This window comes from Theropithecus gelada, chromosome 15, assembly GCF_003255815.1.
Source record: "Theropithecus gelada isolate Dixy chromosome 15, Tgel_1.0, whole genome shotgun sequence".
Lineage (NCBI taxonomy): Eukaryota > Metazoa > Chordata > Mammalia > Primates > Cercopithecidae > Theropithecus > Theropithecus gelada.
In genome coordinates, this window is record NC_037683.1 from 20,276,157 (window position 1) to 20,291,998 (window position 15,842).

Below are 15,842 nucleotides of genomic sequence, written 5' to 3' on the forward strand. Positions count from 1 at the left end.
TCTCAAAAAGAAAGAAAGAAAGAAAAAAGACAAAAATGAAAGGCAGTCAGGGTTATGCAGAGAGCCCTCATCTAGTTGGCAGGAGCTGCGGACCCCGCTCCAGTTGAAAGACATTGTCAATACTTAATTACTTTGGGAGAGTCCTTTCCTCTCGCTGGGCCTCAGTTTTCTGACCACAAGTGCCTTTTGAGTCCTAATAGTAATAAAAGATCAATAGGTGAGTGACTGGAGTGAGAGTGCTGTTGACCACTGGCTCATGGGAGTAAGTTATTTGCTTCAAACTAAGTCTGCAAATTACTGTTTGCCTTGAGATTCCGCATGCAGGATTTTTCTAAAGCAAGGCAGCACTCAGTTATCTGAGTTTCAACTCAAGGTCAAATCCCAAAGTTTTGGGGTCACTATTCCAGAAAAGCAAACACGAGGTTAGGAAATTTGAGGATGCCTAAGGGGCTGTATTCATTCCCATCTCCCGCGTAAATTAACGGACTAGGGCCGGCTTTGGCCCTCAACAAAGATGGCACCCGCCCTCGCCTCGTCTTAAGTGCCCTCACAAAAAATGACAGCCGGCCTTTTTTTTCTCTTAGTTTTGCTGGCATAAACACGGACGCTGTGCCCTTAGTTAAGATGGCACCTACCCCCGCTTCCCTGCCCGTCCTCTGGCGCCAGCCGGTCGGCTTCACTGCGTGCGCCTCGGTGACCCCGCCTCGTTTCCGTAGGAAGAAGCGCCGGGAAAGATGGCGGCGTCTGCGGTTTGAATTCCAGCGGCGCCGCCAGAGTCTGAACAAGCGCTGGGGTGGAGGGGGCGGGGACCTTGGGAGCTCGGCGGGTCGCTACCGCGGGGGGTACTAGTGGCGCCGCCGCCACAGACACCAACACCGCCACCACCTCTGTATCCATGATGGACTCGGTGTTGGAAGAGGACGTCACCCTCCCTGGGACGCTCAGCGGCTGCAGGTGCGGCCGGGGCATTGGTGATCTTGGTAACCGGGCCGGGGTTCCGGCTGATGGGGTTTCACTCTAACGCGGCCTTGAGGTTTGCTTTTGAGGATGTCTGGCCAGGGGCAAGTGTGTGGGGTGGGCTCCTTCGGAGAGGGTCTCTGGGGGGCCCACCAGCTGACACTCTGGGGGGCTGGGAGCCACGATCTGCACCACAGTTGCCTGTAGCATTGCACCACGTACTTTGTAGAGGGCTTGAAGAACAAGTAAGCGGTTTTGTGAAAGAGTAGGACCAGGGTGGGGCCACTTGGAGTATCCCGTTAGTGGGGATTGGTGGGGAACAGGGACGTTGAGGGCACCTGATGGTTCACTCTGGTTTGAGGGTTTGTTTTCATTATGAAGAGTGTAGCCGATATGCCCAGACTTTGCTTTTTGGGTCAGATAGTGGCCACCCAGGAGGCAATGGAGTGCAATGGTTAAGAGCCGTGGCTGGAGTTGGACAAAACTGGATTCAAATCCAGCCCTGTAAACTGACTAGCTGTGTGACCTTGGTAAAGTGATTTCACTGGCTTTCCCATCTGTAAAATGGGCTAGTAATATCTACCCAATAGAGTTGGGGTGAGGATTAAAAGAGGTGATGCCTGTCGAGCCATTAGCTTGGCACCTGTAGTGCCTGCCACATAATCAGTACTTAAAAAATGATCTTGTGTTGCCATTAGTGTTATTATTACTACTGTCATCAAAGGTGATATGAATCAGGGAATAATGGCCAAGAGTGGCCTCCCATGGACCTGCCCCAAGAGACTGGGAGTCCCCATTGCTGGTTGAGCTGGAGTCTGGTAGGAAGGCCTAATAGAGCACTACACTGCTTCAGGGCTGGCCCCTGTGGTTGTCCTGGACTCCTGGTTGGAGAGTGAGTAGAAGAAGGAAGAGGAGAGCCCTGACTGAGAACCTGCACTGTTTATCCAGCTCTACTAGGGACAAGCTGCTGCTTTTAGTCAACAGATCCTAATTGAAAGGGTAACCATGGTATTTATTGTGCTAACTGGGACACTTAAGAGTGAAAAGGGCCAGGCGCGGTGGCTCACCCCTGTAATCCCAGTCCTTGGGGAGGCTGAGGTGGGCCGATTTCTTGAGCTCAGGAGTGTGAGATCAGCCTGGGAAACATGGTGAAATCCTATCTCTACAAAAAATACAAAAATTAGCCAGGCGTGGTGGCATGCACTTGTAGTCTCAGCCGCTCGGGAGGCTGAGGCAGGATTGCTTGAGCCCGGAAGGTTGATGCTGCAGTGAGCTGTGTTCATGCCACTGCACTGTAGCCTGGGTGACAAAGTGAGGCTCTGTCTTTAAAAAAAAAAAAAGTGAAAATAATTAATATTTATGCCCGGGCAGCAGACATACATAGGGCCTATCTTGGGTAAACCTGGACAAATGGTTTTTCTGTTTATTGAGAACCTTCATGTATCAGACACAGACTAAGATGCTTTGCAGTTCCTGTCTAATTGGGTCCTGTGATATTTCATCATGCCCTTTTCTGTCTGTTTTACTTCCACTGCCCCAATATATTTGGAGTATGGCTTCTCTCCTGTATTGTCCTTTGCACCTCTAATAGTTTTTTATACTACAGTTTGAAAACTATTATTTATTTATTTATTTATTTGAGTCTTGCTCTATCACCAGGCTGGAGTGCAGTGGCGCGATCTCAACTCACTGCAACCTCTGCCTCCCGGGTTCAAGCAATTCTCTTGCCTCAGCCTCCCCTATAGCTGGGATTACAGGAGTGCACCACCATGCCTGGCTAATTTTTGTATGTTTAGTAGAGATGGGGTTTCACCATGTTGGCCAGGACGGTCTCCATCTCCTTATCTCGTGATCTGTCCACCTTGGCCTCCCAAAGTGCTGAGATTATAGGTGTGAGCCACCATGCCCAGCCTGAGAACTATTTTTTAAATATAAATCTGCTCTTCACAGTCTGCTGCTTTATACTTTTAATGCTGCTTATTGCTGTTACCGTAACTTCCATTATTATTCTCTCAGATAGCCATTCTCATTTCAGTGCTTGTTGGCCAAACACTTGGGTTTTGGGGTCCCAGGCCTAGCTGGGTTTCAATCCCAGTTCTGCTACTTAACAACCCCTTGATTTGGGGCAAGTCACTCATCCTCCGTGAGCCTCAGTGTTTATCATCTGTAAAAGGGGTTGGTGTAAAGCCTAGGGTTGGTATAAGGATTAAAATGAATCTTAAAATGTTTAGTTCAGTGTCTGACCTGGAGTAACTACTCAACAGAACAGCAAACATTCTCCTTTCCCTCATCTCCCTCCTTTGCGGGACCTAGATACTGCATACATTCCATCTTAACCATTTTAAAGCATGGTTCAGTTGTATTAAATCTATTTGTGTTATTGCTGAACTGTCACCACTATCTATATGTAACTCTCCATCTTGCAAATGCAAAACAGAAACTCTGTCCCTGTTAAAACAGTAACTCCCTATTCCCCTCTTCTTCCAGCCTCTGACAATCCCCAGTCTATTTTCTGTCTCTATGATTTTTTTTTCTTCCCTAAGACAGGGTTTTGCTCTGTTGCCCAGGCTGGAATGCAGTGGAGTGATCTTGGCTCACTGCAACTCCCGCCTCCAGGGTTCAAGCAATTCTCATGGCTCATCCACTTAGTGGCTGGGACTGCAGGCAGGCCCCACTACGCCTGGCTAATTTTTGTATTTTTAGTAGAGACAGGGTTTCACCAGGTTGACCAGGCTGGTCTTGAACTCCTGGCCTCAAGTATTCTGCCTGCCTTGGCCTCCCAAAGTGCTGGGATTATAGGTATGTGCCATTGCACCCAGCCTGTCTCTATGATTGTGACTACTCTATAAGTATCGCATATTAGTAGAATAATACACTATTTGTCCTTTTGTGACTGGTTTATTTAATTTAGCATTATGTCCTCAAAGTTCATGCATGTTGTAGTATGTGTCAGAATTTCTTTCCTTTTTAAGGCTTTTCTTTTCAATTTTAGAGACAGTCTTGCTCTGTTACCCAGATTGGTCTTAAATTCCTGGACTCAAGTGATCCTCCTGCCTCTGCCTTGCTAAGTGCTGGGATTACAGGCACAAGCCACTGTGCCTGCCCCTCACCAATATTTTTATTGTCCTTTTGATTATACCCTTAGGGTGTGACATGGTAGGTATCTCATTGTGGTTTGTTTGTTTGTTTGTTTTTTTGAGACAGAGTCTCACTCTCTCACCCAGGCTGGAGTGCAGTGGTGCAATTTCAGCTCACCACATCCTCTGCCTCGTGGGTTTAAGCAATTCTCGTGCCTCAGCCTCCCAAGTAGTTGGGACTACAGGCGCATGCCAGCACGCTTGGCTAATTTGTATATTTTTAGTAGAGACGGGGCTTCACCATGTTGGCCAGGCTGGTGTCAAACTCTTGACCTCAGATGATCCGCCCACCTCGGCCTCCCAAAGTGCTGGGATTGCAGGAGTGAGCCACCGCGCCTGGCCCTCATTGTGGTATTGATTACACGTTAATGGCTACTGATGTGTTGAGCATCTTTCCATGTGCCTTTTAGCCATTTGTACACTTTCTTTGGAGAAATATGTATTCAAATCCGTTGTCCATTTAAAAAATGTGAATATATTTTGACCCAGCAATTCCACTTCTTGTCATCTATTCTAGAGAAATCCTCATGCTTGTGCATAATGGGACCTTATAAGGACATTCATATGACAATGTGTGTAAAAGAAAAACTTGGAAACAAATTGAATTATTATCAGTAGGGGATTGGGTAAATACACATCCTTTCAAAAGTATCTTTCAGACTGTGGCCCATTGGTAGCTCATGAAATTCAATTTAGTAGGTTGCAACCAGGATTTAGAAAAGTGGAACAGAATAGAAAACATTTCAAGGATGAAGGGTAATAATATTTCTTCTGCGGCTCATGGTCAGTAAAGTTTGAAGAACACTGCTATAGAAAGCTTTGTAGGAGTTAAAAACTTTGAGGCATATCTATTTGTACTGTCAAGAAAACATCTTGTCATGAAAACATCTCTACTAATGAAAACATTAAGTAGAAGAAGGATGTTGTAGCAAGATATATACTGTTTGATTGCATGTGTTTTATTTTTAAGCAGCAAAATTAAAACTATCTATGTAAAAACACATAAAAAGATCTGGAAGTTACAGGTCTTTTTGATAACAGTTACCTCTTAGGTGGGTACTAGATGGGAGTGAGGAGGAGCCAAGGAGAACTTTAGGCTTATCTGTATTTTTTTTTAAAATTTATGTATTTTTCTCTAATTAAGAATAAAATAGAATGAAAAAGGGGTTGTTAAAAGACAAAAGTGAGCTCGTTGGTGTAATCGTCTGAATGTTATGTCTGGTCTCATTCATGGCTCTCGTGAAACAATTTGTCAAGGAGACAGTCCTGTTGGGTCTTGTGGTTTGAATGGACATTTGTTGCTGGCATATATAGGCATAGAAAGAGGTCACTCCTTTTTGGTAGCAATAGAGCAAGATAGGAGGATGTGGTGGTGGAGCTCAGGGGAAGGTCCATTCAATCACTTAAAAATTGTCCACAGACAGTTGCTATAGCAGTGCGCGATGGCTCACGCCTGTAATCCTAGCTCTTTGGGAGGCTGAGGCAGTCAGGTCACCTGAGCTCAGGAGTTCGAGACCAGCCTGGCCAACGTGGTGAAACTCCATCTCTACTAAAAATACAAAAAATTAGCTGGGCATGGTGGTGCGTGCCTGTAATCCAAGCTACTTGGGAGGCTGAGGCATGAGAATCGCTTGAATACGGAAGGCGGAGGTTGCAGTGAGCTGAGATCACGCCTTTGCACTCCAGTCTGGGCGATAGAGTGAGAGTCTCCAAAAAACCAAACCAAAACAAAACAGAAGAGTCATTATGATGGCTGTGCCCTGTGTTGAGTGATGGAAACCTTATGCCTCAGTCCATTTGGTCCTTACCTCCACCACCACCACCCCTTATCCCCAACCTCAGGGAAGGTGTCAGGGGTACCAGGGTGGTGTAGGTTCAGGGCAGGGGGTTAAAGTCAGGCTGGCTTGGAGTTTCCAGCCTATTAACTTTTGGGTCTTTGTTTTTCCTCGTTAGAAAATTAAAAAAAAAAAAAGGTAACATTAAAATCACCACCTACTGCAGAAGGACTATGGTGAGGATTAAACCTGATTTTAGTTTCAAACATTCAGTTTAGAAAATGGACTTCAGCTGGGCGTGGTGGCTCACGCCTGTAATCCCAGCACTTTGGGAGGCCAAAGCGGGCGGATCACCTGAGGTCAGAAGTTCAAGACCAGCTTCAACATGGGGAAACCCCCGTCTCTACTAAAAATACAAAATTAGCCAGGTGTAGTAGTGCACGCCTGTAATCCCAGCTACTCGGGAGGCTGAGGCAGAAGAATTGCTTGAACCTGGGAGGCGGAGGTTGTGGTGAGCCGAGATTGCACCATTGCACTCCAGCCTGGGCAACGAGAGCAAAACTACGTCTCAAAAAAAAAAAAAAAAAAAAAAAGAAAGAAAATGGACTTCAGTCCTGTGGTGAGGATGAAAGGGAAGGCTGCCTGTCCTGTGCTGAGCGCGGTGTTTGTGTGGAACGGGTGCTCCATATAAGGCAGGTTTCTTAGATTGTGCTTTATTTTGCATGTGAGGAGACTGGTACTCCACCATGTGTCACGTTTATATACGAGCTTTGGGCAGTCCACACACAGGCTAGCAAGGGGAAAAGTCACTGGGATCCTGGACTTTGGGCTCGGCTTTGCCAGTAACTTTTGTGATTTTGAGCAAATAAGTTCCTAACCCATTTCTGGGTTTCAGTCTTGTCATCTGTGGAGTAAGATCATATCCGAGCCCTTTTGTTTTGCTTACATTGTTTTTATTTCTGGTGAGTCTCCCTGAGCCCCCAACCTTAATTGTAAGGCTACAAGTGAATGATCAGAATGGAAAGTGGGAGCTGCTTGGGGCTGGAGGTGTGGTTGGAACTGACTGGAGGGTGCAGATGACAGAGGTTCATAGCATTTTAAAAGTGGGTAGGTAAAGCCCAAGTGGAAAGTTGGCAGGATCCAAGCAAGAATTTCTGCATTACATAGTGGTTTTGTCTAAGAGTTGGGATGTCAAATGTCATTTTTCAAACTTCAGTGTTTGCCTGTAGGAAGTTTGTCTAAGACCAAAATCGTTGGCTTTGTTTGCTAGGTACTTTTCAGCTGTAATTGATCTTGGCTTGAGTTATTCATGGGCAGTTTCAGCCAGTGGGAGTTAATGTAATGGCTCTGGTGGAGAGAACCCCAGATTGAGAATGTAGGACCAGACCTTAGGCCGAGCTTGGCCAATAACCTGGTGTGTGTGACCTTGGGCTTCTGGACCACTGTCTGCAAAAGGTGATGGTTGAACTTTATTTTAGTTTTTAAAATTCAGTTTAGAAAATTGACTTTGTCCTTTTAGTGATGTTTATTGGAGGAAATTGAGAATTATACAACATTAAAAAGGAAGAAAACCTCTCATTTCCCTACTGATGATGACTTTTAATATTTCAGTGTATTTCCTTTGTCTTGTTATATATCTATAGCCCACCTATTTACAAAACGGACTTGAGGTGACTTTAGTATTTATGTACTGTATATATTGGTTTTCATAATTGAGGACGTATTCTCTTTATGTTTTTTCATTTGCCTTTATAGGGGACACATTTTTTATTTATTTATTTATTTATTTTTTTTGAGACGGAGTCTCACTCTGTCACCCAGGCTGGAGTGCAGTGGCGTGATCTCAGCTCACTGCAACCTCCGCCTCCTGGGTTCAAGTGATTCTCCTGCCTTAGCCTCTCAAGTAGCTAGGATTACAGGCACCTGCCATAATGCCTGGCTAATTTTTGTATTTTTAGTAGAGATGGGGTTTCACCATATTGGCCAGGCTGGTCTTGAACTCCTGATCTCAAGTGATCCACCGGCCTTGGCCTTCCAAAGTACTGGGATTATAGACATGAGTCACTGTACCCGACCTGGACACATTTTTTTTTTGATCATTTTCTTGATGTTGGAATTTTATGATATTTCCAATTTTTTGCCTGTTTTTGATCTTGAAGGTACATTCCAACTCCAAAGTTTAGTGGTCAGGCAAAATTGTCTGAGGAGCACAATGAATGGATTTAGAGGCATGGAAAGAGCAAACTGCCAAGAAGTCAAGCTGAGTTTCCATCAACTCCTAGTTTACAGCGTGGGATAGGGAAGCATTCGTGGGGGTTGGACGTAAAAGACCGAGCTTCTGGACCTGGCTCTCTACTGAACTGCCATGTGACCCTGGCTAGGACAGTGAAATTGTCTGGGCCTTGGAGTCTTCCTTTGAAAAATGTGTGTACCCTCAGGAAGTTAGGCAATTCTAATGATGGTAAATCTTTTATAAATTGTAAAGCACTGTAGGTTTCAAGGCGACATGATATTTTGCTTTCATTTGTGGAGTACCCACAATATACTGGGCCTTGCTGTATCTTGTTTAATTGCCAATTACTCTGTGAGGTAGCTGCTGTTCTCCTTTTACAGTTGAAGAAAGTGAGGCTCAGAGAGATACATGGCAGAGCTTAGAATAGAATCCAGGGTAGTGTCTTTTGTGTCACACCACACCTCCTATTATGGGTTAGTTTTCTGTCAATGTCTCCAGATCCTCACTGAATGTATTTATGTAATTCAACCAGGACAACTTCTTGGATCAGTGAATTTTGCATTGTTTGACATTCTTAAAGCATCTGAGTTTGTGTCTGATTCCCAGAGGTTGTGATAGGCATATTAGTGGTCATAATGATAATAGTAACAACAATAATAGTTGCCATTTATTGAACACTTACTATGTGCTTTGTGTTTATATACATGAACTAATTTAATTTTTACAGGGAGGGCATGGTATCCCCATGTACCAGATTAAGAGAGCGAGACTCAGAAACATAAGTAGCTTGTGCTTGTCACAGTGCCTCTGCCAGTAGCACATATTTGGCACACAGAACGTGATGTGTGACTGAATGAATGACATTACTGAAGGTCACTCAGCTATCAAGTGTTGGAGCTGGAACTCAGACCCAAAGCCTGAGTTCTTAACCTCTGTGCTTCATGCCTCATAGGTAGCTCAGCTGTGTGCGTCCCTCCCGGCCATGGGATGATTGTCATGTGCAGTCCAGACAGTCATAACAGTTTCTGTTGTTCAAACATTAGCTCATCTGTTATCTCATGTGTTCTCTCCTAGTGGCCTTGTTCCCAATGTACCAGATGACCTGGATGGCATCAACCCTGATGCTAGGTTGGAAAATGGTGGTAAGTACACAAAACCAGGCCTTCTCTTGAGTAAAGAACAAGGAAAGTAGACATTAGACTGTGAGCATCTTGAGCTTTCCTGTCTCTGGGGCCCAGAGGCTTCCCTGGATTGGCATACAGTAGGTGCTGAGTATTTTTTGTATGTATTGATTTGCTCTCCACCTCCTTTCATAAACACTGGACTAGAGGAATTGCTGTCCTTTTGGCCATACTTCATGAGTTTCATTTGTTGCTACTAAACCTATAGGGACTTAGTGAGCGTTTGCTGAACTGAACAACTGCATGGAGGCTGGACATTGAATTGGCGGCTAAGCCGGTGGCTGGAGGCCCAGGAGAGCTGCCATCTGGACTCTAGCGTGCCAAGACCTTCCTGGCAGGCTGTTGGATCCTGTTTGCCGGCTGAGGCCCAGCATTCCTACACGGGCCTGCCCTTTGGAGACAAATAGCTGGTTAGACCACAGGAGACGGCACTGAGTAAACAAGTAGCGTATTGTGTTTAAGCTGGATTATGAGGAGACTTTGCAGTTTGGATCTAGCTAAGCATTCTTCATAATTTTTATTTCTGAAGAAAGTGAATGCTTAAGCATCTCTGTGGGTAGTGCTAGTTTTTGTAAAATATCTCTAAGATATTTTGACTTGTGTATTTTTTTCTCTTTTCCACAGTGCTGAGATAAGTGCAAAAGGAAGGAGATTTTGGAGCAGACAGGAAAAGAGTCCCAAGGTTTATTTCTGGAAAATCCCTTAACTTACAGGGCACCCTCATGTTTTCCTCAGGAACCTATTAACTTTTACTTTATTTTTACTTTTCATTTTTTTGAGACAGGGTCTTGCCCTGTCACCCAGGATGGGAGTGCAGAGGTGCGATCACGCACACTGCAACCTTGACCTCTTGGACTCAGGCGATTCTCCCATCTCAGTCTCCCTAGTATCTGGGACTACAGGCGTGCGCCAAGACATCCAGCTAATTTTTGTATTTTTTGTAGGACGGTTTTGCCATGTTGCCCAGGCTAGTCTTGAATTCCTGGACTCAAGCGATCCACCTGCCTCAGCTTCCCAAAGTGCTGGGATTATAGGCATGAGCCACTGCACTCACTGGCAACTTTTACTTTAAATGCAAAATCTAACAAATCTGATGTGAGATGGAGTCTCACTCTGTTGCCCAGGCTGGAGTGCAGTGGTGCCATCTCGGCTCACTGCAACCTCCACCTCGTGGATTCAAGCAATTCTCCTGCCTCAGCCTCCCGAGTAGCTGGGATTACAGGCATGTGCCACCACGCCCAGTTAATTTTTGTATTTTTAGTAGACACGGAGTTCACCATGTTGGCCAGGCTGGTCTCGAACTCCTGACCTCAGGCGATGTGCTTGCCTTGGCCTCCCAAAGTGCTGGGATTACAGGCATGAGCCACCGTGCCTGGCTGGCTTATTTCTTAATTTAGCCGATAGTATACATCTGTTTCATGCCCAACTCTGGGCTCAGTGCTAGAATTCAACCTCAAATGTGTTTATACTTAAGCTGAGAAGACAGACAAACACTTATGAGAAATCATATCATCAGTGTCAGAAGCAAAGACGTATCAAGTGCTGTGAGAGGGGATTAAACGGAGATTTCCTCTGGTGTGGAGGTGAGTCAGGCTAGAGTTTCACAAGAAATTGATATTGGAGCAGAGACCTGAATAAGTCGGATGTAGGTAAGGAAAAAGGAGGGGATGAGCATCCCAGACAGGTGAGGGCATGGCCCATTTGAGGAACAGGAAAACAAACCAGTGTGCTCTTCACAGTCTGCCCTGCCCATTCCTTAGCCTCTTTTCTGCTAAGTGGTTTCTGAACACCATCCCCACTCCCACCTCTGTGCTTTTGCCTGGGCTGTCTTTCCTTCCTTTTGTTCCTCATCTGCCCAGTTCCTGCTTGCACCCTCTTTAAGACTCAGCTCAAAGCTCACCACCCTTTTTGGCTCTCCCCAGGCTGACTAAGGTGTACTTTCCTCTCTCAGCATTGTGTATTTCACTTTGTCTCCTCTCATTTCATTTATTCCTGTTGGCTACTTTTAAAGTATCAGAATCAGACTAGTTCTCAGCCGCCTATACTCCTTCCATCCTACTCCAAACCACCATGATCTGAGGCCTAGATTATCCCAATATTCTCCTAACTGGTTTCCCTGTTTCTCTCCTAAGCCCCTTACAGTCTGTTCTCAGACAGGCAGCCAGAGGGAGCCTGTAGAAACCTAAGTCGAATCATCTTACTCCTTAGCTCCAAATCTTCCAGCAGCAACTCAGAGTCCTTAGAAGAGTCTAAAAACTGTATACAGTCTGTCCCCGTTTACCTGTCTCACCTCCTCTCCTGCTATACCCCTTTGTTTATTGAGCTCCAGATTATTGGCCTCTTGACTGTTCCACAGACCCACTGGGGACCATACTTCCACCTCAGGCTTCTCTCTGAATGTGGAGAATTCTCCCCCAGGTAACTGGTCCTTTCTCTTCAAGTCTGCCCATATGTCACCTTCTCAGTGAGACCTTCCTTAACCACCTTACTTAAAATGGCAGTCCTCACCCCATGCCTCCTATTTCCTATCCTTACCTACTTTTTTTTTCTCCATAGCATTTATCACCTTTTAACATATTATGCTGTTGTCCTTTCGTTTTGTTTATTGTGTTTCCTCCCTTTAGACTCTCAGCTGCATTTGTTTGTTTTATTTCCTGATGTTTCCACATCTAGAAAGGGGCCTAGCAGAAAGTGGGCTCTCAGTGCATATATTTTGGAAGAATGAACTTATTCTCTCAGCACACATTTACTGAACACCTACAAAGTGCCACAGGTATTCAGCCTGATAACAGTTAGTTTAGGTCTCCATCCTGCCCGCTCGATAGGGAACCTCTTGGGTGCAGGATTAGTGTCTCCTTCACCATTGTTTCCTCAGCACACAGGATGGGGCTTGGCACCGAGTAGGTGTGGAATACATGTTTGTTCAGTTAAAGACGCTGCGGAGAGGTTTGGTTGTTGGCACAGTCTTTAAAGCAGGTCAGCAATTTCCGGTCCACTGCTTGCTTTTGAAAATCAACTTTTATTAGAACACAACCACTTTGTTTCTGGATTGTTTGTGGCTGTGTTTATGTGACAACAGGATTTGAGTAGTTGTGACAGATTTTAGGCTTTGCGTATGGCCCACAACGCCTAAAATATTGTCTGGCATTTTAAGAAAAAGTTTGCCAACCCTGCTGTCAAGTCAGTTAGACGTGCTTTGTTGTAATTACTGACATGAGAAGATGACACTCTGTTCAGTAAAGTAATTTCACGAAATAAGGAAGTACATATCAGGACAGCCTGCTTTGCAAAATGCCTGACGTGTTTGCCGTGTTCATCCTCTGATGTGCGCATTGTTACTTTGGGGTTAGTTTAAGTAATTTGTAAATTAATGGTTTAGAGCTTTCCCTGGACTAAAATCAGTAAATCACCACAGACAGCAGGTACCAGCCGCGTGCACTATGGAAGCAGTTCATGTTGTTTTCCTCTCTGGGCTCTATTCCTCAATAGGAACCTTGGGCAGTTTGCATGCTGTGACGTTTTCCTCTATTTTACCTTTTTACAGTGCTCTCAAATGTATCAGAAGAAACAGTGTCTCCCACCCGAGCACGGAACATGAAGGACTTTGAAAATGTAAGTGGAAATACCAAATTACTGTCCCCAACGAATCATGTCTGCTGCCCCTGTCCAGCCAGACCCAGGAAAGCTGTGTTTCTTGAGATCTAAGTTCGGTGATGCCAGAGGTAGGAGAGGTGCCATGTCTCATGGACATCCTCTGTGAGACTTTTACGTCCACATGCAGTCAGCCCGTTATACAAGGGCCAAATATAGGTTCTGATGGGATCAGCAGTTTTCAACTTGGGGTGAAACTTTTAGTTTTCAACTTTGGTTTTCTAGTTTGGTGTCTTTCTGGTGTCCTAAAGGTGAGGATGTGTCCATGTTGCACAGGTGAGGGGAGCTGACATTTGTCAAGGGCCTTACTATCACTCTAAGGCATGTTATTTATGGTCCTCTGTTTGATGCTCACTGCAACCTTTGAGATATTTTGTATTATTCCCATTTTACAGGTAAGGAATCTTAAGACTAGGAGAGACTTGTTTCTGGTCATATAATAGATAAGTGTCAGAGTTGGAATTTGAATCCAGGTTTTTATTAATTCCAAAGCCATTATTCTTTCCACTGCATTGTGCCTCCCCTTGCATTTTGTAAACTTTTATCTTTGTTGCTCTTGAATGAAATGTGAGTAACCTGTACCCAGTACTGTGTAGTTTTTTTTCTGAGAATGGATTACTTGGTGATAGATTTGGCTTCAATGCCTGATGTCTTCCAGCATTGTGTCTTTCATTTATTAGCAGAGGGGGTTTGTTGTCAAGTAACAGGAAAATAAGGTTATTTTCCCAATTCCAATTCTCTTTAACAAGTTACCTGTTCAGTGCTCTCATTTATCATGGGAAGAATTAGACCCTTCTTCATTTGTAAGCAAATGAAATCCATACTATGCAAGACACAAGAGATATTTATCGGAGAGAAGATGGAGGACATAGAGAGAAGGACATTCCACAATTATGTTTCTCTCTCCCCAGTTGTCTTTACAGAACAGAGCGGTGCTGTCTCTGGATTTAATTTAGAATACTCATTACTGCTAATAGTTATCTGCAAACCACCAGTGACCAATTGAAGAAATGACTTGTCAGATCTCTAATGGAAACAAGTAATTTCTGAGCTTTGAGTTGTTATAATTTCAGCTGTACAACTCGATCTATGCTGTGGGGTCTGGGGCCTCAAACGAATGAGATTTGATTATTCTACATCGTGTATAATTAAAATATGCTCTACTATTAAATGGTTGTTCCTGTTTTATCGTAAGAGTAATAACAGCTACTGTTTATTGAGCTCTTGCTCTGAGCTGGGCACTTTAAGTGCTAAGCTCTTTGTATATGTTACTTTAATATTAAAGCGGCTCTGCAGGATGCCTGTTTCATTTTTGAAGGGCACTGCTTTACATTTTATTTCTAAATTGGAAAATTTCGCAGGATATTAGAATTTTGATTTCACATCTTTTATCTGCTTATTGAACGGAAAGGAATCCCAGAATTGAACACAACCCTCTTTATTATATATAGCAGAAACTGAGGCCCAGGGATGTGACATGGCAAAATTGTTCTCAGAGGCAGTCTGTGCTGCCTGAGGCCCATGGCTGCTGGAGCCAGGCTGCTTATTTGTCCACATCTCCTGGGTGCCTTGTGGCCGGTCAGTTAACCTCTCTGTACTTCCCTCGTTTTAACAATGGGCATGATAACAGTACCTACTTCATAGGGTTGTTAGGAGGATTGAATGAGTGAATATTTGCAAAGCATGGAGTACGTTCTATGTGTTTGCCATCGCTGCTTCTTCCTTTTCTTACTGTTACTGTTATAATTACTGTTATTTTTTTTCCCTCTGCCATGTGATTCAAGTTTCCCTTGTTCAGATGTGTTTTTGGTGACCTAAATCCTGTTTTTCTTGAAGGTGAGGGAGAGCCTTCTATGCCAACATGTTTTAGGATTTATGTTTTTTTCTTTATGACTGTAGTCCTTTGGCTGCTATTAGGTTTTTATGGCATTAATATTTTTTATTATAGCATTTTCAAGAGCAAATTCTGCAGCCGGAATTGAAATGGCCACACTGTTCTCAGTGTCTCCCTTTCAGGTCTTTATGAGTCACTGAAATTTTTCATTTGGCCTGAGTTATGAATGCATGATCTCTGTGTAGTGGTAGTCTGAACTTTCTGTGGGATGCTTATAGGAAATGCTCTTGGCATCTAAAGCTAATTTTAGAGTCAGCATGCATATTAAGGAGGGGGCTGAGATACTTTGGATTTAAAGTGGAAACTCATGATTCGTCCTATTCTAGTCTCAGATGATTGATACCTAACCATCAAGAGTTGCATTTAGTTGGGGGCTGGCAACACATAGGTCCCCTTCTGGTTTTCCTCAGAGTTCATCCATTTAATAAACATTTTTAAATGTACACCACTGTGCCAGGCTCTCTGCTGGGGGAATCTGCAGTAGATTAAGACCAGGTAAGTCCCCCTATCCAGAGGCTCACAGTCTGATTGGGAAGATGGATAGAAAAATAGTGCAGGGACAGAGGTAAGTATAGGGTGCTGTGGGGCCACAGAGGAGGGGCTATGACTCGGGGTTCAGAGAAGCCTCTCTGGAGGAGATGTTGCCTGAGTTGGGTCATCAGGGACAGGTAGGGATTGATCAAGTAGAGAGAGTTAGGGAGCATCCCAGGCATAAGGACTCACATGTGCAAATGCAGAGAGAGGCATGACAGGGTTTGATGAGTTCAGGGACCTGTAAGTTCTCTTTGGCTGGAAGGAGGCTGTGTGAGACGAGTTGAGAGGTGAGGCCATTGAAGCAGGCAGGGGCCAGCTCCTGCAGGTTCTTGAATGTTACACTGCTTTGTTTGGTTTTTGTCCTGAAGATGAAAGGGAACCAGCAATGGATTTTAATCTGGGGAGGGAAATGACCAGAATAGTGCTTTCAAAAGCTTACCAGGCTGGTGACTATGAGGAGAAGAGTTTGGAGGGGAGCAA

At 44.5% G+C, this 15,842-nt stretch overlaps 1 protein-coding gene across 4 annotated transcripts in view; it reads left to right on the forward strand.

The window, feature by feature from the left end:
- The first annotated feature begins 703 nt into the window (after positions 1-703).
- CDK5RAP2 (CDK5 regulatory subunit associated protein 2) overlaps positions 704-15,842 on the forward strand; it is a 185,775-nt gene continuing 170,636 nt past the window's right edge. For 3 of the 4 annotated variants that reach the window (XM_025359182.1, XM_025359184.1, XM_025359185.1), the window contains exons 1-3: positions 704-954; positions 9,177-9,244; positions 12,828-12,895. In XM_025359182.1, coding sequence (XP_025214967.1) covers positions 896-954; positions 9,177-9,244; positions 12,828-12,895 — 195 coding nt within the window. In that variant the 5' untranslated portion in view covers positions 704-895. The remainder of the gene's footprint in view (positions 955-9,176; positions 9,245-12,827; positions 12,896-15,842) is intronic. The other variant, XM_025359183.1, reaches the window with a different exon arrangement.